At 39.9% G+C, this 20572-nt stretch overlaps 2 protein-coding genes and 1 long non-coding RNA gene across 6 annotated transcripts; 2 read left to right on the plus strand and 1 right to left on the minus strand.

The window, feature by feature from the left end:
- The first annotated feature begins 587 nt into the window (after positions 1–587).
- Positions 588–1774, plus strand: LOC121700252. Its single transcript, XR_006027147.1, has 3 exons — positions 588–748; positions 930–962; positions 1131–1774. It is a non-coding gene; the product is annotated as an uncharacterized LOC121700252 (long non-coding RNA).
- Positions 1775–2452: 678 nt separating this feature from the next.
- Positions 2453–20297, minus strand: si:ch211-214p13.7. Of its 3 annotated transcripts, XR_006027146.1 has the most exons (5): positions 19904–20297; positions 19311–19345; positions 18905–18972; positions 14392–14759; positions 2453–2467 (listed from the first exon to the last, which is right to left on the minus strand). XR_006027146.1 is itself a non-coding variant. In XM_042083108.1 (4 exons), exons 1-4 carry the CDS (start codon positions 19930–19932, stop codon positions 14580–14582), a joined length of 309 nt encoding a protein of 102 aa, XP_041939042.1. In that variant the 5' UTR covers positions 19933–20297; the 3' UTR covers positions 13802–14579. The 3 variants fall into 3 exon arrangements, 2 of the variants coding, with proteins under 2 accessions (XP_041939042.1, XP_041939030.1); XM_042083108.1 differs by lacking the exon at positions 2453–2467 and having other exon boundaries at positions 13802–14759; positions 18905–18969; XM_042083096.1 differs by lacking the exon at positions 2453–2467 and having other exon boundaries at positions 13802–14759.
- Positions 10047–12773, plus strand: LOC121700137 (cell surface glycoprotein CD200 receptor 1-like). Of its 2 annotated transcripts, none has more exons than XM_042082902.1 (4): positions 10047–10339; positions 11265–11597; positions 12121–12405; positions 12635–12773. In XM_042082902.1, exons 1-4 carry the CDS (start codon positions 10273–10275, stop codon positions 12748–12750), a joined length of 801 nt encoding a protein of 266 aa, XP_041938836.1. In that variant the 5' UTR covers positions 10047–10272; the 3' UTR covers positions 12751–12773. The 2 variants fall into 2 exon arrangements, with proteins under 2 accessions (XP_041938836.1, XP_041938845.1); XM_042082911.1 differs by having other exon boundaries at positions 11454–11597.
- Positions 20298–20572: the final 275 nt, after the last annotated feature.

The following is a 20572-nucleotide window of genomic DNA, read 5'->3' on the forward strand; positions in this document are numbered from 1 at the left end:
TGTGTTAAGTTCAGCACGTACTGTATATAGCCTAACTGCAACATAAAGTACATAAAACCTTTATTACTGCTTCAGAAAACACATTCATATCACAGCTGCAGCTGCTTAGAGTGAGGTAAACCGGATAGAGCTGCACTGTGATTAAATGTCACTTTCTGTTCACTCTCAAAAAGAGCCATTTAACATGGTCTGAAAAACATGAGGAATTTATAAAGCTGGAGGCATACAATTCAATGGATTGAACAATGTGTAACTGGTTCTACTCAATTCCCACCCTTAATGACCACATTAAACTGTTTATTGTTGTCATTATCATTGTAAGACAAAAGTGTGTGCCAAGATGTGCCATGAACAGAAACAGAAACATACTCTTTATTGTTTTGATGCGTCATGTGTGGACTAACAGCTGATCTACTGGTTTTCTGAAACAGTGTGGCTTATAAGTAGCATATGGTCAGTACATTTTGGCTGACTGTATTCTCATAAAGGAAGTTGAAGGGTGTGTGAAAATCGTGCCTCGGATCACACATTGACGGTGTTCAAAAGAAGTCAACCATTTCGCTTTAACACATTCCACATTCAGGCATATACAGATAGGCCTACTACAGAAGTGAGTGACTGAGTAACTTCATCAAGGTCACACTGAAGAGGAAGGAATTCCTCACCAGGAATATTATAACCATGCAGAAAGGCATCCTAGGAGACCCGACACTCCTGACCTTCATATCCCTTGCCTGGAGCACTGCAGGTTTGATATTACAATATTTTCAACACAAGATCAGTGATCAACATTATGGCAACTTGGTGACAGACTCTCTTTTAGATGACTGGTACTTGGTATAACAACAATGCATGTTTGGTTATGATAATAACCACAACATCTATGCCCTTCACAATATTTTTATTTCCGGTTTATTGCATACCACCAGGACAACACAACAATGGTTCAGCTAATGTGCCAGGTAAACCATCTTCATGTCTCCATGCCTATTGATATTTATGTGTATTGATTTATCGTCGTCAATAACAGTAACAAGCTGCAGAAAATGCATACATTTAACTGTACATAGTAAAACATGACTTTTGGTGACGTGCAGTATATATTGTTGACATTGTATTCTCCTTGACAGGTCTAACTGGTGGTGAAGTGACTGGCATTTGTTTTGGGATTTTTTTTCTTTTCACTCTGACAACTGCGATTGTAGTTGCCATATACAATAGTTATTTTAAATAAAAAAAAATAAAAATAAAAAATATTCCGCATTGCAGGCTAACATTTTCAGGGTTATGAAATTGCATCTGCATTGTGATGTCAATCTGGAAAGTAAAGTAAGTTAAACAAATAATGATAATAATAATACAAAAAAATATATAATATTATTTAATATTCAATTCACTCTACTTATCTCTTACTATTTTCGGTATAAAGCGTAATGTGGGCGTGTGGGGGTAAAGAGGTCAGGATCTGAGGGATGAGGATCTGTTTTTCTCAAGATGTTCCTTTCTTTTATTGTATTGCATTCATCATTCTGTAAAGAGGTTTGCCTCTGCAATTCTGAGTGGGAGGCACCATTTTATGCAGGTTATGGGTGATGTTGTGACCCTTGTTTTTAAGTAGCCAATGACTTGTAAGAGGAGTTCTTCTGCATCAAAACAGCAGTTTCTTCCGTAAGTCAAGGCTTTCTCTTCTCTCTTCTCTTCTTTGTCTCATCCTCACACTCGCCTGACCACCTGCAAGTGCCGTCCATGAAGCCGTCACAGCCAATGTGGCGACGTAAGAGCAACAATGCGAAACCACTGGGTCCGGGAGAAGATGGGCTGAGGCACCTCACAAGATTGAGTCGATAGGGCCTATCTTTCTTTTCTCTCTTTTTCCAATATTTTTTTTCTTTTTGATAGTTTAGATTAGTTTAGGGTGTCTTGCATTTATATAATGTAATTTATATTTATTCCAAGTCATCAGTGATATTGAATATACTGTAGTGTGATCATTCACACCAGTGGCCATCCTATTCTGCTTAACTCTCTCCACACACACACACACACACACACACACACACACACCTTCACGCACAGAAAATGATGGCTTGTGTCATATATTTCTATTCATTAATATATTTTTAAATTCATATAAAATGTATTTAGTTAATAATGTGTAGTATTAATCTGCATAAATACTAGTAGCTAAACATAGTAATTTGAATAGTTCATATTGATCTTTAAACTATTACACTTGGGCATATCTTTAATGTGGTGTGTAGGTCTAGAGTTCACATTGGTGATGTGTACTGTAGGTGTAATTGAGTGCCTGTCACTTTAAGAAATATGTAATTTGCCTTAAGTCTCATGGTTGAATAAAAGTTGCACATAGTGCATAATAAAAAGTTTGTCATGGTTGCGTAGCCTATTTGCATAAGCGCAAAGTGGTTCTCTCTATCTCTCTCTCTCTCTCTGTGTGTGTGTGTGTCTGCGTCTGCGTGAGGCTATGTTCAATTCAACTTGGTAGTTGATCCATCTGGTCAATAGCCCTGCATTCACGCTACTTCATGATTAGATTAACGTCATCAGACAGGTTGTAAAGTATATGCGGGAATTTCTTGCATTATGATGGCTAGATTTGCGGGACTTGAACTAATTATGTGCAATACCCGCAATCCCGCAGTGATACTTAGGCCCTGGAGAGAGAAGAAAATAACTTTAATCTTGCATATCCCTCTGCTACTCACTATGGAAAGTTTTTAGATCTGCACTCTTAGAATAGGTTGGCGACGCTTATCAGCGATTTAGTCGTGGCCAGCATATTTGAAAATATCGGCTACTAATATCAGCTGTTTCGCAGATGGCTGTTGGCAGCAAAAAAGGCCCATATCGGCCAATACCGATAGCCTGCCGATATATCAGTGCATCACTACCCATTTTCCCTAATTACATAAGACAATATCAGGCTATACACACATGTGTGCATGACCAGGCATATTTGGTGCCACATATATTAAATTCTTCTGTCACACAAACACATCTTGTGATGACTGCAACCAACATCTATGTCATTGGTTGAATGACTTCCTGTTGACAGCACACTCAAACTGCAAACTTCTGTCAGTACATTGCGAGTGTGAACTGAGCATTTACTTGCGTTGTACCCACTTTTTGGTGGTTAGCATTGTCCCAATATCTGCACTATATACTTAAAGAGTTGCAGGGAAAGTCCCATTGGAGCTACTTTGAGTAGCTTGCTCAGGGGCAGTCTTTTGATCCCGTGAGGGAAATAGAGTTATACAGTATACGAATTGTCGCAATTATTATTATTATTATTTTTTTTAAAGAAGCAAGAGCAATTCCAGGGATTTACAAGGGCACAATTTTTTCTTCTTCTTAGCCTTCTTTTTTTTTTTTTTCCCAGTGATACAAATTCAGAGTGAATATTTTGCAGTGGGCAAAGACGCTAACATAAGCTGCAGCAATAGGACATGGTCTGATGCTCTCCATTTTATCTGGAAAATAAACATCAGTGGAGTTTATTGTCTGATAAGTGAATCTACCACAAAGCCTCCGCACAACAACTGCACAGGAGGGAAAACGCTCCGCACCACCACCAATGGGGATTCCTACCTGCACATTCCTCACTTTGGAGTCCAAGATGAAGGGACATATAAATGTGAAGGGGTGTTCAAAGGTGGAGCTGAAACAGTCAACATTACAGTGCGGGCAGCAGGTGAGAGCATACTGTAGCAAATCTTGTAACACTCAAATCATGCATTTACATTGAAATCACTTTCTGTTTTGTGCAAATAAGTCCCTTTTGACACAAACACAGTATTTATTTGGTCATTAATTATGTATGAGCTACTGTACACTGAGCTCTATTCACTTCATAGATTAACACAACCACGATGGAGAAAAGTAAGCTCTTTGAGTCATTTTCACTATCTGTATGCTTATGAGTTATAGGCATAAGTAGCACTCATGCTGTGTGCGCCTCAATGTTTTAATAGAAATGGTGAGAAGCTTCAGGAGAGACTCGCCACTGTGTCAGCATGTGTCAGTAATTACTCACTTTGTCTACGTCTTGTGTCGACAGTCCCTCCTGTTCTCTCCACCAGACTAGAGTGGGACGGTAGTCAGGGGTTTGCTGTCTGTTCTGCTGCTGGGGGAAAACCAGCGGCCAAAGTGTCCTGGGAGGAGATGTCGAGATCCTCTGGGGTCACTGAGAGGTCAACCCAGAACACAAATGAAACAGTCACCGTTGAGAGTTGGCTGCTTTTGCAAAACAATAACACAATGGATCAGCTGATCTGCGTGGCCAGTCACCCCTCCTGGACTAACGAAAGGTCTCAAATCTTCAAGCTTGATACTTGGAGGTCAAGTCTTGGTGAGAACTGTTTCAATGATGGTTAGAAAGAAAGATAAAGGCTAAGGGTAACACTAATGGAATTACGATGATATAACAGTTTATCTCAAGACTTGCTGAAGCATTTATTTGATGTGAGCTTCAACTTTCTTTGCTTTCTTATTTTAGAAACTCCATTGATCATCAGGGCATTCATTTGTTGCACCATCTTGTTCATCTTGGTGTTAGCTGTAATCTATTCCAATGTAGCCCGATGCAGTTATGCATAATGACCTTTTTCATCATGATCTACCAGCGTCTGGTATGGTAACATACTGAGTAATTATCCACTTTTTGTCTTAACTGTGATAATTGTGATTGTAGTTGGCATATACAAGCATTGTTAAAGACACTTGATAATTTGTTGCACCATCTTTCCAAAGCAGCCTCTAAGCACCTCAGCAAATTTAAGTGGAGGGATAAGGGGATTGGTTGCAGATCTGGCAGCATGACAAGATTGAGACCCGAATACATGATACACATGATACTTATGTGTATTGAATCCAATATTTGTTTTTCTTAAGATGTTTTTCTGTATTCATCTTTGTGTAAAGAAGCTTGAGTGGGAGGCATCTTTTCATACAGGCTAGGTGGTGTCATAGGATGTTTTTAAGTAGCTAGTAATTTGTAAAAGGAGTTAATCTGCATCAAAACCACAGATTATTCCATAAACTGGGACTTTTTCTTGTCTCACTCCCTCTGACATGCTGATGAGTTTCCGTGTCCTTTCGATATTTTATTTTTGGTTTGGTCTCATCATCACACTCACCTCACCTGCAAGTGCCGTCCATGGAGCCATCACAGCCAATGCACCTCTACAAGAGCAACCGCACAAATCCACTGGGTCCAGGAGAAGATGGACACCTCTCAAGCTTTCAACTCTTTGTCCTCTCTCACCCACAGCGGTCCTCTGATGAGCGTCTGCTATGTCGGCCTTCCATCAACAAGAGGTCACAGACAAGACTCTTTTTTTCCATGATCCCTTTTGGTCTATTGCTAATATTACATATTTTGTTTATTATTGGCTATATGACTACTATTGATTGGGATTTAATCAATATTAATGCCACTGTCTATTCTGCTTATTGGTCCAATTCTTTAAACATTTTAAAATAAATTGCAATACTCAATTTTTAAAGCGGCAACTTGGGGGAAAATATTACAAAAATGATTGGTAAAGTAACATGTTTTCTTTTAAAAATACATACTTGTTACATTTTTAAGTTCAGCACGTACTGTATATAGCCTAACTGCAACATCTTTGTTTGAGTACATAAAACCTTTATTACTGCTTCAGAAAACACATTTATAATTACAGTATGCAGTATGTCTATCTTACTTTGGTGGCCATCACAGCTGCAGCTGCTTGGAGTGAGGTAAACCGGATAGAGCTGCACTGTGTTTAAATGTCACTTTCTGTTCACTCTCAAAAAGAGCCATTTAACATGGTCTGAAAAACATGAGGAATTTATAAAGCTGGAGGCATACAATTCAAGGGATTGAACAATGTGTAACTGGTTCTACTCAATTCCCACCCTTAATGACCACTTTAAACTGTTTATTGTTGTCATTATCATTGTAAGACAAAAGTGTGTGCCAAGATCATGAACAGAAACAGGAACATACTCTTTATTGTTTTGATGCGTCATGTGTGAACTAACAGCTGATCTACTGGTTTTCTGGAACAGTGTGGCTTATAAGTAGCATATGGTCAGTACATTTTGGCTGACTGTATTCTCATAAAGGAAGTTGAAGGGGGTGTGAAAATCGTGCCTCGGATCACACATTGACGGTGTTCAAAAGAAGTCAACCATTTCGCTTTAACACATTCCACATTCAGGCATATACAGATAGGCCTACTGCAGAAGTGAGTGACTGAGTAACTTCATCAAGGTCACACTGAAGAGGAAGGAATTCCTCACCAGGAATATTATAACCATGCAGAAAGGCATCCTAGGAGCCCCAACACTCCTGACCTTCATATCCCTTACCTGGAGCACTGCAGGTTTGATATTACAATATTTTCAACACAAGATCAGTGATCAACATTATGGCAACTTGGTGACAGACTCTCTTTTAGATGACTGGTACTTGGTATAACAACAATGCATGTTTGGTTATGATAATAACCACAACATCTATGCCCTTCTCAATATTTTTATTTCCGCTTTATTGCATACCAGGACAATACCGAAAGGGTTCAGCTACTGTGCCAGGTAAACCATCTTCATGTTACCATCTTCATTGTTATTGATGTGTATTCATTTACTGTCAATAGTATCAATAGTAACAGAAAAGACATACATTTAATTGTACATAGTAAAACAGGATTTTTGGTGAAGTGCAGTAGATATGTTGTTGACATTATATTCTCTTTGACAGATCCTAATGAAGTAATTGTCATTTTTTGTTGGATTGTTTTTTTCATCTCTTTGACAACTGTGATTGGATGGGGCATATACAAGTGTCGTTAGATCATTTCAAACAGTCTAGCAAGGTGTTAACATTGTCAGGGTTATTAAATTGCATCTGGATTCTGATATCACTAGAAAGTAAATTATGCTAAAAAAAAGAATTGTAAATCAAACATTGTAATATGTACAGTGACAACCCACTCCACTTACAGTATCTCTTATGCACAGGTCTCTTTTCGGTATAAAGCCCAATGTGGGCGTGTGGGGGAAAATAATTCAGATGTTCCTTTCTTTTATTGTATTGCATTCATCATTCTGTAAAGAGGTTTGCCTCTGCAATTCTGAGTGGGAGGCACCATTTTATGCAGGTTATGGGTGATGTTGTGACCCTTGTTTTTAAGTAGCCAATGACTTGTAAGAGGAGTTCTTCTGCATCAAAACAGCAGTTTCTTCCGTAAGTCAAGGCTTTCTCTTCTCTCTTCTCTTCTTTGTCTCATCCTCACACTCGCCTGACCACCTGCAAGTGCCGTCCATGAAGCCGTCACAGCCAATGTGGCGACGTAAGAGCAACAATGCGAAACCACTGGGTCCGGGAGAAGATGGGCCGAGGCACCTCACAAGATTGAGTCGATAGGGCCTATTTTTCTTTTCTCTCTTTTTCCAATATTTTGCTCTTAGTGGTTTGATAGTTTAGATTAGTTTAGCGTGTCTCGCATTTATATAATGTAATTTATATTTATTCCAAGTAAACATTCTAAATGTTCTTAACCTTATTCTCATGTGGTCTGATTTGCGCTTACCCCTGTAATCCCAGAAATAACATGAACAGAACAATTCTTCACCTTTCAGAAAAGGTTATAGGAGGCCTCTGATGCAGAAATCAAGCAGTTTTTACATTTTAATAATTTAGTTAGTTTGTACAGTAGGTAAACGTTGTAATACTGCAACAACATTGGGTGTGATAGGGAGCACAATTCCTGTATTTCTACTCGTATCATCTCATTAACTTTTTTTTTTTACCAGATCTACTTCATAGTCAAAGGTCAAAGGTCATAGTCAAAGGTGTATAAAAAATTAATAATGCCCTACCAGCCATCTTTCTTTTCTCCCTTTTTCCAATATTTTGCTTTTAGTGGTGTGATAGTTTAGATTAGTTTATAGAGTACAGTAGGCTACTAATAAAGCAGGAGCAGTGAGCTATACCCTGCATGATAAGACTGGTCTATACATATGTGGGTTATGCTGTATGTCCAGATTCCTGAGAGGTTGTAGTTAAATCTGTCTCTTGTTGAGCACTTCAGTGAATTGTCAGAATCCTTGTCACACTTGTTCAGTAGGTTTGGGTTACGGATGACTGTGGAAGCTCTGAGGGTGAAAGAGACGGAAATTAGAAGCACAAAATTGAATAATATTCAAAGAAAGGTTAATCGGAACGATAAAGACCGTTATTATTAACCAGTTACCTAACATTGAAAATAGCGTTTTCACTGCGGCACAAGTGAAATCAGTCCCCCCCCCCCCCCCCCCAAAAAAAAAAAAAAAAAAAAAAAATTCATTGTCTGGTGATTCTGTTGTAGGGCCTACTACTGGTGGGCATTTTTTGGTTAAAAACTAATTCAGTGTTGAGTATGCTACTGTGCATAAAATCAAGACTCCGCTGAAGCTGTTGGGACTGAGAGGGAAAGAGTTCAATGGTGTACCGTGTAGAGGTCACCTCAAATGTGTTCTTCTAGCCTATACTGCCCTCTACTGTTGTACCATTGCCAGTATTGAAATGCTTGACAGCAAAGAAATGAAGTGTTAGCCCATACCTGCCAACACCCCCGTTTTCCCCATCAACTCCAGAACAAACTGTCAATAGGAAGAAGTGATTAACCCTTAAAGGAGTACCGTCACACCGGTGTGACGGGAATGTTGGGAAATTAACATTCTAAAGAATATCTGGGTTCATTAAATTCAACATAGAATTTTAGAACCTTCAATTGTTGCGGAACTTAGAATGTTCAAAAACCTACACCTTTAAGGGTTAACACATCACATTGTTGTTGATCAGGGTTCTAATGTTGATACACAATAGGCAAGTTGATAAGATAATCTGACAGCAGCTTTGGAGTTTTGGAGGTAAGCTGCAGACAGCAGTTGGATACATAACTGGCATGTGTATCTCTTTCGGTAAGGTAAAAAGCAACGACTGAAATGTAGTGTTTCAGTCAAAACATCACAGTGACTGGACGTAGTGAGAGGAATACTTTTCAAGTTTATTTATATAGCGCATTTCAGAGGTAATTTAATGTGCTTTTTACATAAACAAAAGCAAAGAGAAATAGTGAATAAAAGCATGCTCTTGTTACTGTAAGCCACTTTCGTAAATTCATAAAAAGGAGATCGAGAAATGAGACAATGTACAGTAGGCTACTTTCCATGGCACACCTTTCATGTGCAATATGTATAGTACTTTACATTGTCAAAGTAATCTTCCTATGTCTCAATTAAAAATGCTCCTCCCTCCCCCTCCGGCACCCTTGGTGCTTCCCTACCTTCTAGCCATAGTGTATATATCCTTAACAATGTGTAGATACTTTTTTGTTGTGTGTGTGTGTGTGTGTGTATGGGTCCTGTCTTGAATGAGGACCAGCAATGTGTGGGGTGGGTGGGTAAAATAGGGGTGGGAGAGGTGGGTGGATGGTAGGGTGGGTTGGAGGAAGAGAGGTGGGTTGGTAGGGGTGGGTCGGTGTAATCAATAATAACTATTAATAAGAATTGAGGGAAACATATGTAAAAGTGATGTGTGTGTAAAAGACTGATGAAACTGATTCTTTTTCATTACTGTTGTTTCTCCCTTGTTTGATGTACTTCCTGGTACCTAATCATGATGACCCACAGAAATTAATAAAACTATTCCAAAAACAACAACAACAACGGCAAAAAAAACAATGTGTAGTTACAACAATACATATGTTAATGTGTAGGCTACGTCTGTATATAAAAACATATACTATACAACTGTATTACAGTCACATAAATCTATGTTGCCACACTATACTGGTTCTTAAAAGTGCCACACTTGCACAACTCATTGTCTGTGTGTTGCAGTAGGAGGAAAGAGTCTTTGATTTTGTGTTTTTCACACATCCAGCGTGACTGCTATCAAAATGTCATTGGCTGAATGTAGGGGCGACAAGTTCCTGTTGACAGCAAATTTCCAGCACACACAGGAAGTCTAGGTGAAAACTGCAGCTAAGCAAGTTCAGGTAGTCTTTCAACTGATGGATATTATATATTTTAAAGTGTATTCAAGAGGCGTAGACGGATTTGTCTTGACCACCTTCAGGTTAGTAAACATGCAATAGAGGGGTGACCACCTTCAGGTTAGCAAACATGCAATAGAGGGGTGACTGCACTAGTGGTCGTCTGGCTGTACCACAGAAAAAAACCTACCACAGTAAACGTGTATGAAGTATTTGACACATGGAGGTGGGGTGGATTATACTACCTTTCTTGGCTTTGCTGTGTCCTTCGTCGAGCTCCTCTGCAGGTTTGTCATTACAAGATTTTTTCTTTGTGCTAATTTTGTGTGTTATGGAAAATTTGGTAAGGGACATACCCACAGCTGCGGTGACCTCTTTCACTTGGCCTCCACCCTTGTGCCAACGGCCGTATCACAGACGCTGGTCCTTTACCAACTCCACTCTTGCTCGTGTCATAGTTGCCACTTTCACAGACAGATTGGCAACAGTCTTTGAATCAAAGATTCTAGAACAGAGCTCTGTTCTAGAATCTTTGCTTTGAATGCTTACATGAGCTGGGAATTAGTTACAATGCTACTCTGTGTATTTTCCTACTTCATTGACTTTTTTTAAGGTAATTTGAGACACGTGAACTGTTGCATACATGTAAACATCCTGAGTGCACTGATGCACATGAGTGCATGCACCAGGACCTTGTAGATTAGTATTAATGTGGTAAGTTAATTGAACCACAGATAATAATACTTCATTTACATATTGGTAAGTAACTTACTTGCCGTATAATGATTGGCTGGCTAACTTAATTTACTCATTGCTCAAGCAGCCTATCTACTAGAAAACAATCAGACAATCTCCACTGGTTTGCCATAATAAGATTTACAGCTATGGCTGTATTTAATTGTTCAACAGGTAGTGGTAGCATGTTGATCCAGTAGCTTCACTGGTGCACTTAAAAGCCCCCTGATCATGCCCAGATGAATTGTTATTTTAAAACATATGGATTAAAAGCGTAATTTACAAGTAATACAATGAAGGGGATGAGCTAAAGGCCTATTATGTTTTTGACAACTCTCAGTCTGTCTTTTTTGGAGTACACAAGCAGCTTTCAAATACAGTATTTTCCAAAGGTTATATCATACCATTAATGTGTTTTTATTGTCTATAGTATTTGTAAGTGTTTAAATGTGTCTCATATTCCTGTAACTCCATTAGGACAACTAAATGATTCACAGGCCCCAGCCCTACAAACTGAATATTTTGCAGAGGGCAAAGACGCTAACATAAGTTGCAGCAATAGGACATGGTCTGATGCTCTCCATTTTATCTGGAAAATAAACATCAGTGGAGTCAACTGTCTGATAAGTGAATCTACCAAAAATCCTCCGCACAACAACTGCACAGGAGGGAAAACGCTCCGCAACACCACCAATGGGGAGTCCTACCTGCACATTCCTCACTTTGGAGTCAAAGATGAAGGGATATATTCATGTGAAATTGTGTACAGAGGTGGAGCTGAAACAGTCACGATTACAGTGCGGGCAGCAGGTGAGAAATTAAGCTTCTGGTGAACAGAAAAACATGGTATTCATCAAACATTCAAATACAGTATATAGGCATACATGTTCGGAATTTTTTGGAGCAGACTTGTAGGTTATGTGTGAGAATGAGTGCTCTTGCAAGTTATACTAATATTCTAATGTCTCCTAAAAAGCTGATTGGACCCTGCATATGTAACGGTAGCCAGCTGGTCCGTAGCTGTGCTGTATGTGCACTGTGTGAACCTCCCTCCTGACACCTAAGAGTTGTGCTAGAGAGATATCAGCCTGGACTTGTTAACTTAATTGCCAGCATGCTCAACTCCTGATCCAAGGTGATGCGGGTTACACATATCCAGGTCCGGGTTACACATATCCAGGTCCGGGTTACACATATCCAGGTCCAGGTTACACATATCCAGGTCCAGGTTATGCATATTATGGTCATTATAGTACTTCAAGTCCATTTGCCATCCGTAACTATAAGCCTAAAGAGCGGTTCATCACAGTTCTCCCTTCCTGTGTCTCCACAGTCACCCCTGTCCTCTCCACCAGACTGGAGCAGGACAGTGGACAGAGGTTTGCTGTCTGTTCTGCTGCTGGGGGAAAACCAGCGGCCATAGTGTCCTGGGAGGAGATGTGGGGATCCTCTGAGGTCACGGAGAGGTCAACTCAGAACGCTGACGGAACAGTGACCGTGGAGAGCTGGCTGCGCGTGCCTGATGGAACAAAGGATAAACTCACCTGTGTGGCCAGTCACCTCTTCTGGACACGAGGAGCAAGCTCTGCTGCCGTGGATCTCACAGAGATACGTGATGGTGAGAGCACTTCCAATGATTATTGTGATTGATTAATTGAAGGAATGATGATAGGGTGGGTTAATGTTACAGAGTAATATGAAAATCTGAAAATGACTGTCAATGAATGATTTAGTGAACCATGCAAATGACCAAAGGAAATTATACTTGATAATCTCACAGATAACACTAAAAAAGGTAACATTACAGACAGGGAAATGCTGTATTTATTGGTATGTGTTTTCTTCAGCAGGTTCATTGGCAGGTGAATTATGGCAGCTCATCATGATATCATTTTTTTTTGTACTTAGTTTGGTCATTGTAACTTTTCTCAGCATATACATGTGCCTTGAGAGACACAATTAATAATAAAACAAGTAAACAAACAACAGGTGTAAATTGTTTTTCTTTTTGTTTATTTTTTTTTTTCAGTTTTTCCTCAAGATAGCAGTATAGGATAGAACAAGATATGCATTCAGCGCCATGTTAGCTAGAATCCTTACAACAGGACAGAAACAAAAGGGCTCATTATATACCCACACACACACACACACACACACACACACACACACACACACACACACATTTCAGGAATGACAATTGGTGTTAAGTCTGACTAAATGAACCCAGAATCAAAGCACTATGGTTTTGATTTACATGGAGAATGAGGCCATGCAGCTTTTTTATTAGCTTAGCATCAACAAGGAGGCTACACCGGGCATGTAACTTTTTCTTTTTTTTCTTTTTTTTTATATATATATATGTACTCTCTTGATCCCGTGAGGGAAATTTGGTCTCTGCATTTATCCCAATCCGTGAATTAGTGAAACACACTCAGCACACAGTGAGGTGAAGCACACACTAATCCCGGCGCAGTGAGCGGCGCTCGGGGAGCAGTGAGGGGTTAGAGGTGCCTTGCTCAAGGGCACTTCAGCCGTGTCTACTGGTCGGGGTTCAAACCGGCAACCCTCCGGTTACAGGTCCGAAGCGCTAACCAGTAGGCCACGGCTGCCGGAACTGAAGCGTTCCGTTCGCGTTGCGTTTGCTGCAACAATTCGCTTCAACTATCAGTGGAACTGGCTACACCAGACGTGATAGCTGCACATACGCTCCAGCCTATCGTGTATAGAGTCGTAATCGGGCTTAACATAATGATTGATGGCAGAGTTGCAACGGTTCGGCCAATCAAATCGTGTATAGAGTCGTTAGGCGGGCTTAACATAATGATTGATGGCAGAGTTGCAACGGTTCGGCTTGAATTCCCTCCTACTTGAAAACAAAGAAGATGGATGTTGCTGTTGGCGAACAGCGTGACACAAGTTAAGCTTTTTTTTAAGTTGCCAAAAGTTTGAAATAGCCAACTAGCTCCGCTGGTGGGAAACGCGTGGGACTCATGAGTTGTAGCGCTGTCCTATTGCGTGCAGAGGGAATTTGAATCGACAACCGATTATCCTGTCCCTCGGACTGAGCACTGCCAACGGTGAGTCCCCAGACCCTACATTTTAATGTGGGCTACTAAAACTATCTTTTCACTACACAAACGGAGCGGTTCAGTTGTGGACCCGGTGTAGCATGGGTGTAACTCTTGAGTTAGCTTAGACTTGTCAATAGTCCTCGTTCTTGGATAGGTCATTCCTTGCAGTAGATTTTGTGTGGACTCACATGCTGCTATTAGTCTACATGTCAGTTTCCAAAACAAATACACACTCAAGACAAACAGAGCAAAACCAACATAATGATGAAGACAATATAGAAATCTAAACATCAAAAAGTCTAACTTTTAGATGTGAATAAATTAAAGAGGATAAATGCAAAATTCTCATACATACATACAAAAGGTATAACAAATGCTTCAATACTTTCATAAACAAAGTAGTCTACAGTAAATGTATAGATTGCTATTGTTTCTCAGAAAAAAAGTCACCGCACACCACAAGTATATATATATATATACTGTAGCATGTGAACAGCAAATGCATAGTTCTCAGTATTCCATGTAGTATGGACGTATCTGTGTGTGTGTGTGTGTGTGTGATGGAGAGAGAGAGAGAGAAAGAGAGCAAACACTGAAACCAACCCTCTCTGTATACCTGATGTGTGAGAAAAGTCTATTGGTGATCAATGTTTGTCAGCAGTAACATGTGCAACCTTGTTCAGCCATTCTCCAGTCATGTGCCTAATAGGCCTCCGTAGACTCAGCCCATGAGCACATAGTCATCAGAGCAGTCCTCTCTGATTGACAGCTTGTCCTCAGAGGGGATTTTGACGATCGCATAGTCACAGTCATCTCCCTCCACTACCTGCACCATATTTCCTGCTTTCTTGCCGTTGCCATGGTCAATTGTTGCATACAGGACTTCCTCCTTCGGCCCGTTCTGTTTATGATCATAAATAAATAAAACTCAGTGATAAAGGTACATGTATGCACTTGGACTGGTGATACTGTAACCTGAGTTTAACACTAGTTTAACACGAGTTTAACTTTAACACTATTGGAGTGTAACAGGTTTAATTGATATGGAAATTAAATGTCATATGTCCACAGAAAGTCAAAAGACTCAAAAACCACATGTAAGATCAGAACTGGACAACTCAGGAATATTGCCATCATGCAAATGTGTTTGGGTCTATTCATGTAGAAGCTGCTAGGGAAATTAGCTGCAAATAACCCCCAGCCTGTACAGAGGGACAAAGAGGGGCGTCTAGCTGTGCGTGCAACAGCAACATGTGTGTCAATGCTTTCTGTCGAAACGTCTGCAATGTTGATTAGAATCACCCTTACCACAAGACCACAACACACACACTCGTACACACACACACACACACACACACACACACTCACACACACTCTCTCTTTCTCTTTCTCTCTCTCTCTCTCTCTCTCTCTAAATGCAACTTGTCTTTTATCACATGTATGAGTCATATCATATTGGGCGCCAAATGTAACATGCCTTATTTCGTGGACAGAATTACTTTTGTGTGACGAAATACATATATTAATTACGAAACCATGTTACATCGTAACGCCTTTTGTCCACGGAATGCACAAATTGGTTTGCATTGTGTCCACGAAACACTAAGAGAGCACATCATTTCGTGGACGAAATTGACTGGTGGCCTTTTCCTTTCGTGGACATAATGCTGAATGCACTATTCACTGTCGTAGACGAAATAAACTCTTTTTTTGGTCAAAAGTAATTCTATCTACGAAAATACGGAATGCACCTACACACATCATTCTGTGAATCCCATTTCAATTTCGTCCATGAAAGTATTGTGTTGTGTTACAGAAGGCATTCCGTCCACGCAATAGTAACTTAATAACGAAATGCATTCAGTGATATATGCTTTCATTCTGTGGACGAAATGCATAATAGAATCACGTACAATACATTTCGTGAGTCAGCAGTTTACGGAATTAATTATGTGTCAGGATAATTTCATTACGTGGACGAAATGCATAAGAGAATCACGAAATCAGTTTTGTAATCTGCTAAAATACATTTTGTGAGTCACCAGACGACATGCTGAATACAAGCATGGATTTTGTGAAACACGCATTTGTGTTTCACCTACAGACTGGGATGGCGCAGGAGCTGGTGACTTCAACCCATAGGCTTCAGAACCACCAGTCACCAAGCATAGCTGCTCCTAATGGTATGGTGCTATTTCCTATTGCCACTACAGTGAGCATATTTTGTCATTCATTTTAGAAACGCCAGGTTGACAGTGGGTTATGAAAGTTAATAACAATTAAGTTACTCAAACTTGTTTCATTTTCTTCTCTCCAGACATTTCCCATTCTAGAGCAGATGGTTCTGTGCAACCTCTCCTAAACTGGTATTCCGCAAGATGCAGCACGGAAATAGGAAGAGGCCACTCAATGACTTCTGATACAAAGACTTCAAATGGTGGGAATATTCCATCTTCAGTGTTTTGCTACCCCTCCTGTATTGGTTTCGGTTTCAAATGACCCATCGCCAGTCTTCAAATCAGAATCAGGCTTTTCTAACTGGAAGCAAGACTGTGGCTTCAAAGACCATTCCAAATCAGAATAATTTTCAAATAATTATTGAAAAATTGTGTAAATATGATGTAGTTGTTGCTCACATGCGTGTATGTGTGTGTTTGTTTTAATGTACGCAAACTGGCAGTGAAAGGGGTTTCTCTTATCAACAAAAGGGGAAAGAGTTAAAGTAAAACTTGTCCAATTGAACGAAAAATGTGTGTATGATGATGTATGATTTCTGTTTAAAATATCAATGTATTTCCACTAAAGTGTCTATTATATTTTAGTTTTATATTGTGTTTTCAATGCACATTATAAATAAATGGGAAATTTGTTAAGAATTGTATTGGCTTTTTTGTTTTTTAGCATTTAGCATTCAAGTATTTGAACAAGGTAAGACTGGTGAAATGTATGCACCTTACTACTGTGGTGTAGTCTAGTTAGCTGTAGTGGGTATACTGTGATGAACCCCAAATATTAATACCTATCCTTGTCTGTTTTAAGTGAGTATACTGAGATGGTGATGCTTTTTAAGTGGGTATACCAGAGACTTTCTAATGAGGAGACACAGCACTCAAAAAATCCTCCATAGAAATGCATGGGGCTAGTTTGTAACGCCTGTTGTCTACACATATCCCACCCCTTCCTCGGCAAAACGTCAACATGTGAATACATTGAGCCAATCATGTGGTGTGATGTGAATACATTGAGCCAATCATATGGTGTGTTGTGAAGACATCGTGCCAATCATGTGTTGTGAACTCGCCGCTGGAGCAAGATTGGTGTCGTGAAGCCTTGCGCATGCACATTTCTGCCGAATAGGATGCCCGATGAGTGACCAAAAAGCGTTGCAATATGGCCGTTGAGTGGAGGGACTTGCCTAAAAGGACTTTGGGTATACCGCGTATAGTCCTGCATATCACGTAGACAACGTGCCTCTGCCTTACTGAACAAGGTATTTTCTGTGTATGGATGTTGACCGGTTCTTGGCCCCTCAGTGTATGATGTGGCCCCTTTATGGCCCCTGTCTCAGAAAAATCCTAGAACCGCCACTGAGCGCACCAAACGTGTTAGTGTTATGAAATCCCCACTGATGTAGCCAAAACAATGCTAACTAACGTGATGGAGAAATATGATTCCCTTTTCTTACACTGTACATTGCCAACATTGCGACAAATACTAATAGTAGCCTAAAGATCCTCAAACTTACACACAAAGCTATCAGTCAGACCCAGAATGGAAATAACTTGTATAGCAGGTATCAGAGATCATTCAAGAGAATTCAACAGTGCACGTTATCTACTGTATGTGGGCCGGAAAACCAGCTAGCATGCTGCCACTGATGATGGACAGAATATGACCCTAGATCTGTTGAATGCATCTTAGTATGTTGAATGGAAAGACGAAAAAAGGAACGGCCCGAAGAAGCAAAATGAGAAGGAAATGATTTCAAAACAGCTAGTCAGCAAAAATTGCAGTCGAGTCAAGATGATAAGCCAGTCAGCATGCTTTAGAACCTGTGAATCCTTAGCAATCAGGGGTACTCCGGGACAGGAGACTGCTGATGATTTCAAATATAATGACAGAGCTAGAGAAAGGGTAGGTTGGCCCTCACTTTACTTAAAAAGGTACAATCATTGGCTTACATTTGTGTACAAGGCCATAGTTGGCCAGCTTCCTCTGTATATGACTAGTCTTTTAACTGTCAATAGCCAAGGGTATAATCTGCGTTCAAGTAGATATATTCTCTTAAAAGTTCCTTCAAACCAACATAATGATGAAGACAATCTAAACATCAAAAATCTAAACATCAAAAATTCTAACTTTTGGATGTGAATAAATTAAAGAGGATAAATGCAAAATTATCATACATACATACTTTCATATCTCAGTTTACAAGTGAAAAGGGTATAACAAATGCTTCAATACAGGTATATATTCTCTTAAAAGTTCCTTCAATGAAGACAGAGTTTGGAAAAACTGCTTTTATGTATAGTGCATCAACTGTTTGGAATGAGATTCAAAGATCGTTGAAACTTACAGTATTTATTTCAATCAATGAATTTAAGTCATTTCTCAACCAAGCATTCCAAACTGTCTGCACCTGTTCTTAACTTTTCATTTGGTTTCACTGTTGTATTGTGTGTGTGTGTGTGTGTGTGTGTGTGTGTGTGTGTGTGTGTGTGTGTGTGTGTGTGTGTGTGTGTGTGTGTGTGTGTGTGTGTGTGTGGGTGTGTTAGTGTATGTGTGTGTTGTTTATGTACTTATTTTTACTTTGTCTGTCTCTATTATGTTCACTGTGTGCTGCTACCTTGGCCAGGGCTCACTTGTAAATGAGATGCCTATCTCAATCTGATTTTCTTCCCTGGTTAAATAAAGGTATAATAATAAAATACATCAATAGTCTGTTGTTTCATCCACTATGGGTCTATTTGGCATCGGTCTCAGAGACAGAAGCAGTCCCTTTCAGAAATACTCAGAAAGCTATACAAGGCAACAGAATTCACTTACTGTGTCTTTGTCCACCTTGTGCTGGATTTGTGCTTGTCCACCTTGTGCTGCATTTGTGCTGTTATCTTCTTATAGAAAGAGAAAGGGACATGTGATTATGTGGCAAGGCTTGACCTTTACTTAGAGTCAACAGTTTAATGCATAGGATAGTCTTACATAATCACAGATCACAAGTGCTTCTCTTAACTCGGTATTTGACTTCATTGTATCATTTCATTTATCTGAAACTTGATAGTGTGAATATATTGTTCTATGTGTTTTATTATGATGTGTATGTTGTGTTATAAATGATGTTGAATTTAAAACATCTTCTCTTGAGTATTTCATCACATATGATGCATTGTGCATGATAAAGTACATGTCCTCCACATGAACCCTGAATTAGGTGAATTAATGTAGGTCTTACCATCAGATTCATTATTGACATCTGATACCTTTTTTCTGTTAAAGAAAAAAAAGGAAAAATAATGTCAGCTTCTTTTTTAGGACTAGTCTTGTTGTGCAATTTTAATCTTTTTTTGTGAGATTACTGGATTATTTTCAGAAGGCTAGGCCAGCGTGTTTAGAAAATAGGTCATATTCAACTTAGAAATTAATAAGATATACTGGTATTCTTTTGTTTTGTTAGTAAACACTCAAGCCAAAGTATGCTGCACAACAGTTTTGCACCAGCTGTGTACTTCCGGTATAGCGATGATTAATAATACTATGATAATTATTATTTTATTTTAATAATTGTTATTGACAGGAATTGGTGTCACAAGGAACACCTGAAAGTAATGTGATAAACTCATCATTGACACTGCCTGAGTCCTGTATGCCCTGAGCCTCTGCAAACACTGTGGTTAACCACCCCTACAGTAGCCCTCACTGCAGGATGTGCATTCATGTTGAGCATTCACCTTACTGGAAAAGTTGCATAGCATTACCCAAATGCTGTATAATTAATACCGTTTCATAATCAACAATATCCTGTAATTCACAACATGTGGTCCTTACCGTTTTGCACTACATACGAGGTTGCCCATTATACTAGTTGGTCTTGGTCTGCCGTCGTCAAGATGTGTGGACGTTTCCACGAGCCAGAGGTCACAGGTCGTGGTGCGTGGCGACAGTTGGCCCTGGTAACGGTCGTTGTTAGCTGAGAGAGAGCAACAGCTTTCCCCTCTGCCTTGTCAGGCGATCTCTTCCGAACTTGCCGATGTGGGGCAGGCCAGTAGTAGCCGCATGCGAGGGGAGCGGAAAGAAGAGGGGAGGAGACAGCAGGACCACGGGTCCCAGAGGGGAGAGGTTTAGAGTAGGAGAGCCTAGAAGAGAGTGAGAGAAAGAGGGGGAGAGACTGGAGGAGAGTTAGAGAAAGAGAGTGTCAGAGGCACATGGCAGTGCAGTAGTAGACACAGAGAGAGAGAGAGAGGCAGAGCAAGAGCAAGTGCACAACAAAGGCAAGCTTGTGCTATGTGCTTGTTTCCTGTGTGCTGTGGTTTGCATCAACATGCAGAGGAACACAAACACGCATCTCTCTCTCTCTCTCTCTCTCTCTCTCATCATCATCTCACACACAAACACACAACACACATAGACACAGACACACACACACACACACACACACACACAATCTCTATCTCTTTCACACCTCTCTATCTCTCTGTCTCTCTCTTTCTTATACAC

The sequence above is a fragment of the Alosa sapidissima genome, chromosome 2, assembly GCF_018492685.1.
Source record: "Alosa sapidissima isolate fAloSap1 chromosome 2, fAloSap1.pri, whole genome shotgun sequence".
Lineage (NCBI taxonomy): Eukaryota > Metazoa > Chordata > Actinopteri > Clupeiformes > Clupeidae > Alosa > Alosa sapidissima.

Coding starts and splice junctions, on each gene's coding strand:
- LOC121700137 (XM_042082902.1), top strand. CDS start 10,273: ATGGAGGTGGGGTGGATTATACTACCTTTCTTGGCTTTGCTGTGTCCT. Junction 10,340..11,264: donor TTCGTCGAGCTCCTCTGCAG/GTTTGTCATTAC, acceptor TAACTCCATTAG/GACAACTAAATGATTCACAG. Junction 11,598..12,120: donor GATTACAGTGCGGGCAGCAG/GTGAGAAATTAA, acceptor GTGTCTCCACAG/TCACCCCTGTCCTCTCCACC.
- si:ch211-214p13.7 (XM_042083096.1), bottom strand. CDS start 19,932: ATGGGCAACCTCGTATGTAGTGCAAAACG. Junction 18,973..19,310: donor TGTCAATAATGAATCTGATG/GTAAGACCTACA, acceptor TCTTTCTATAAG/AAGATAACAGCACAAATGCA. Junction 14,760..18,904: donor ACAAGGTGGACAAAGACACA/GTAAGTGAATTC, acceptor GATCATAAACAG/AACGGGCCGAAGGAGGAAGT.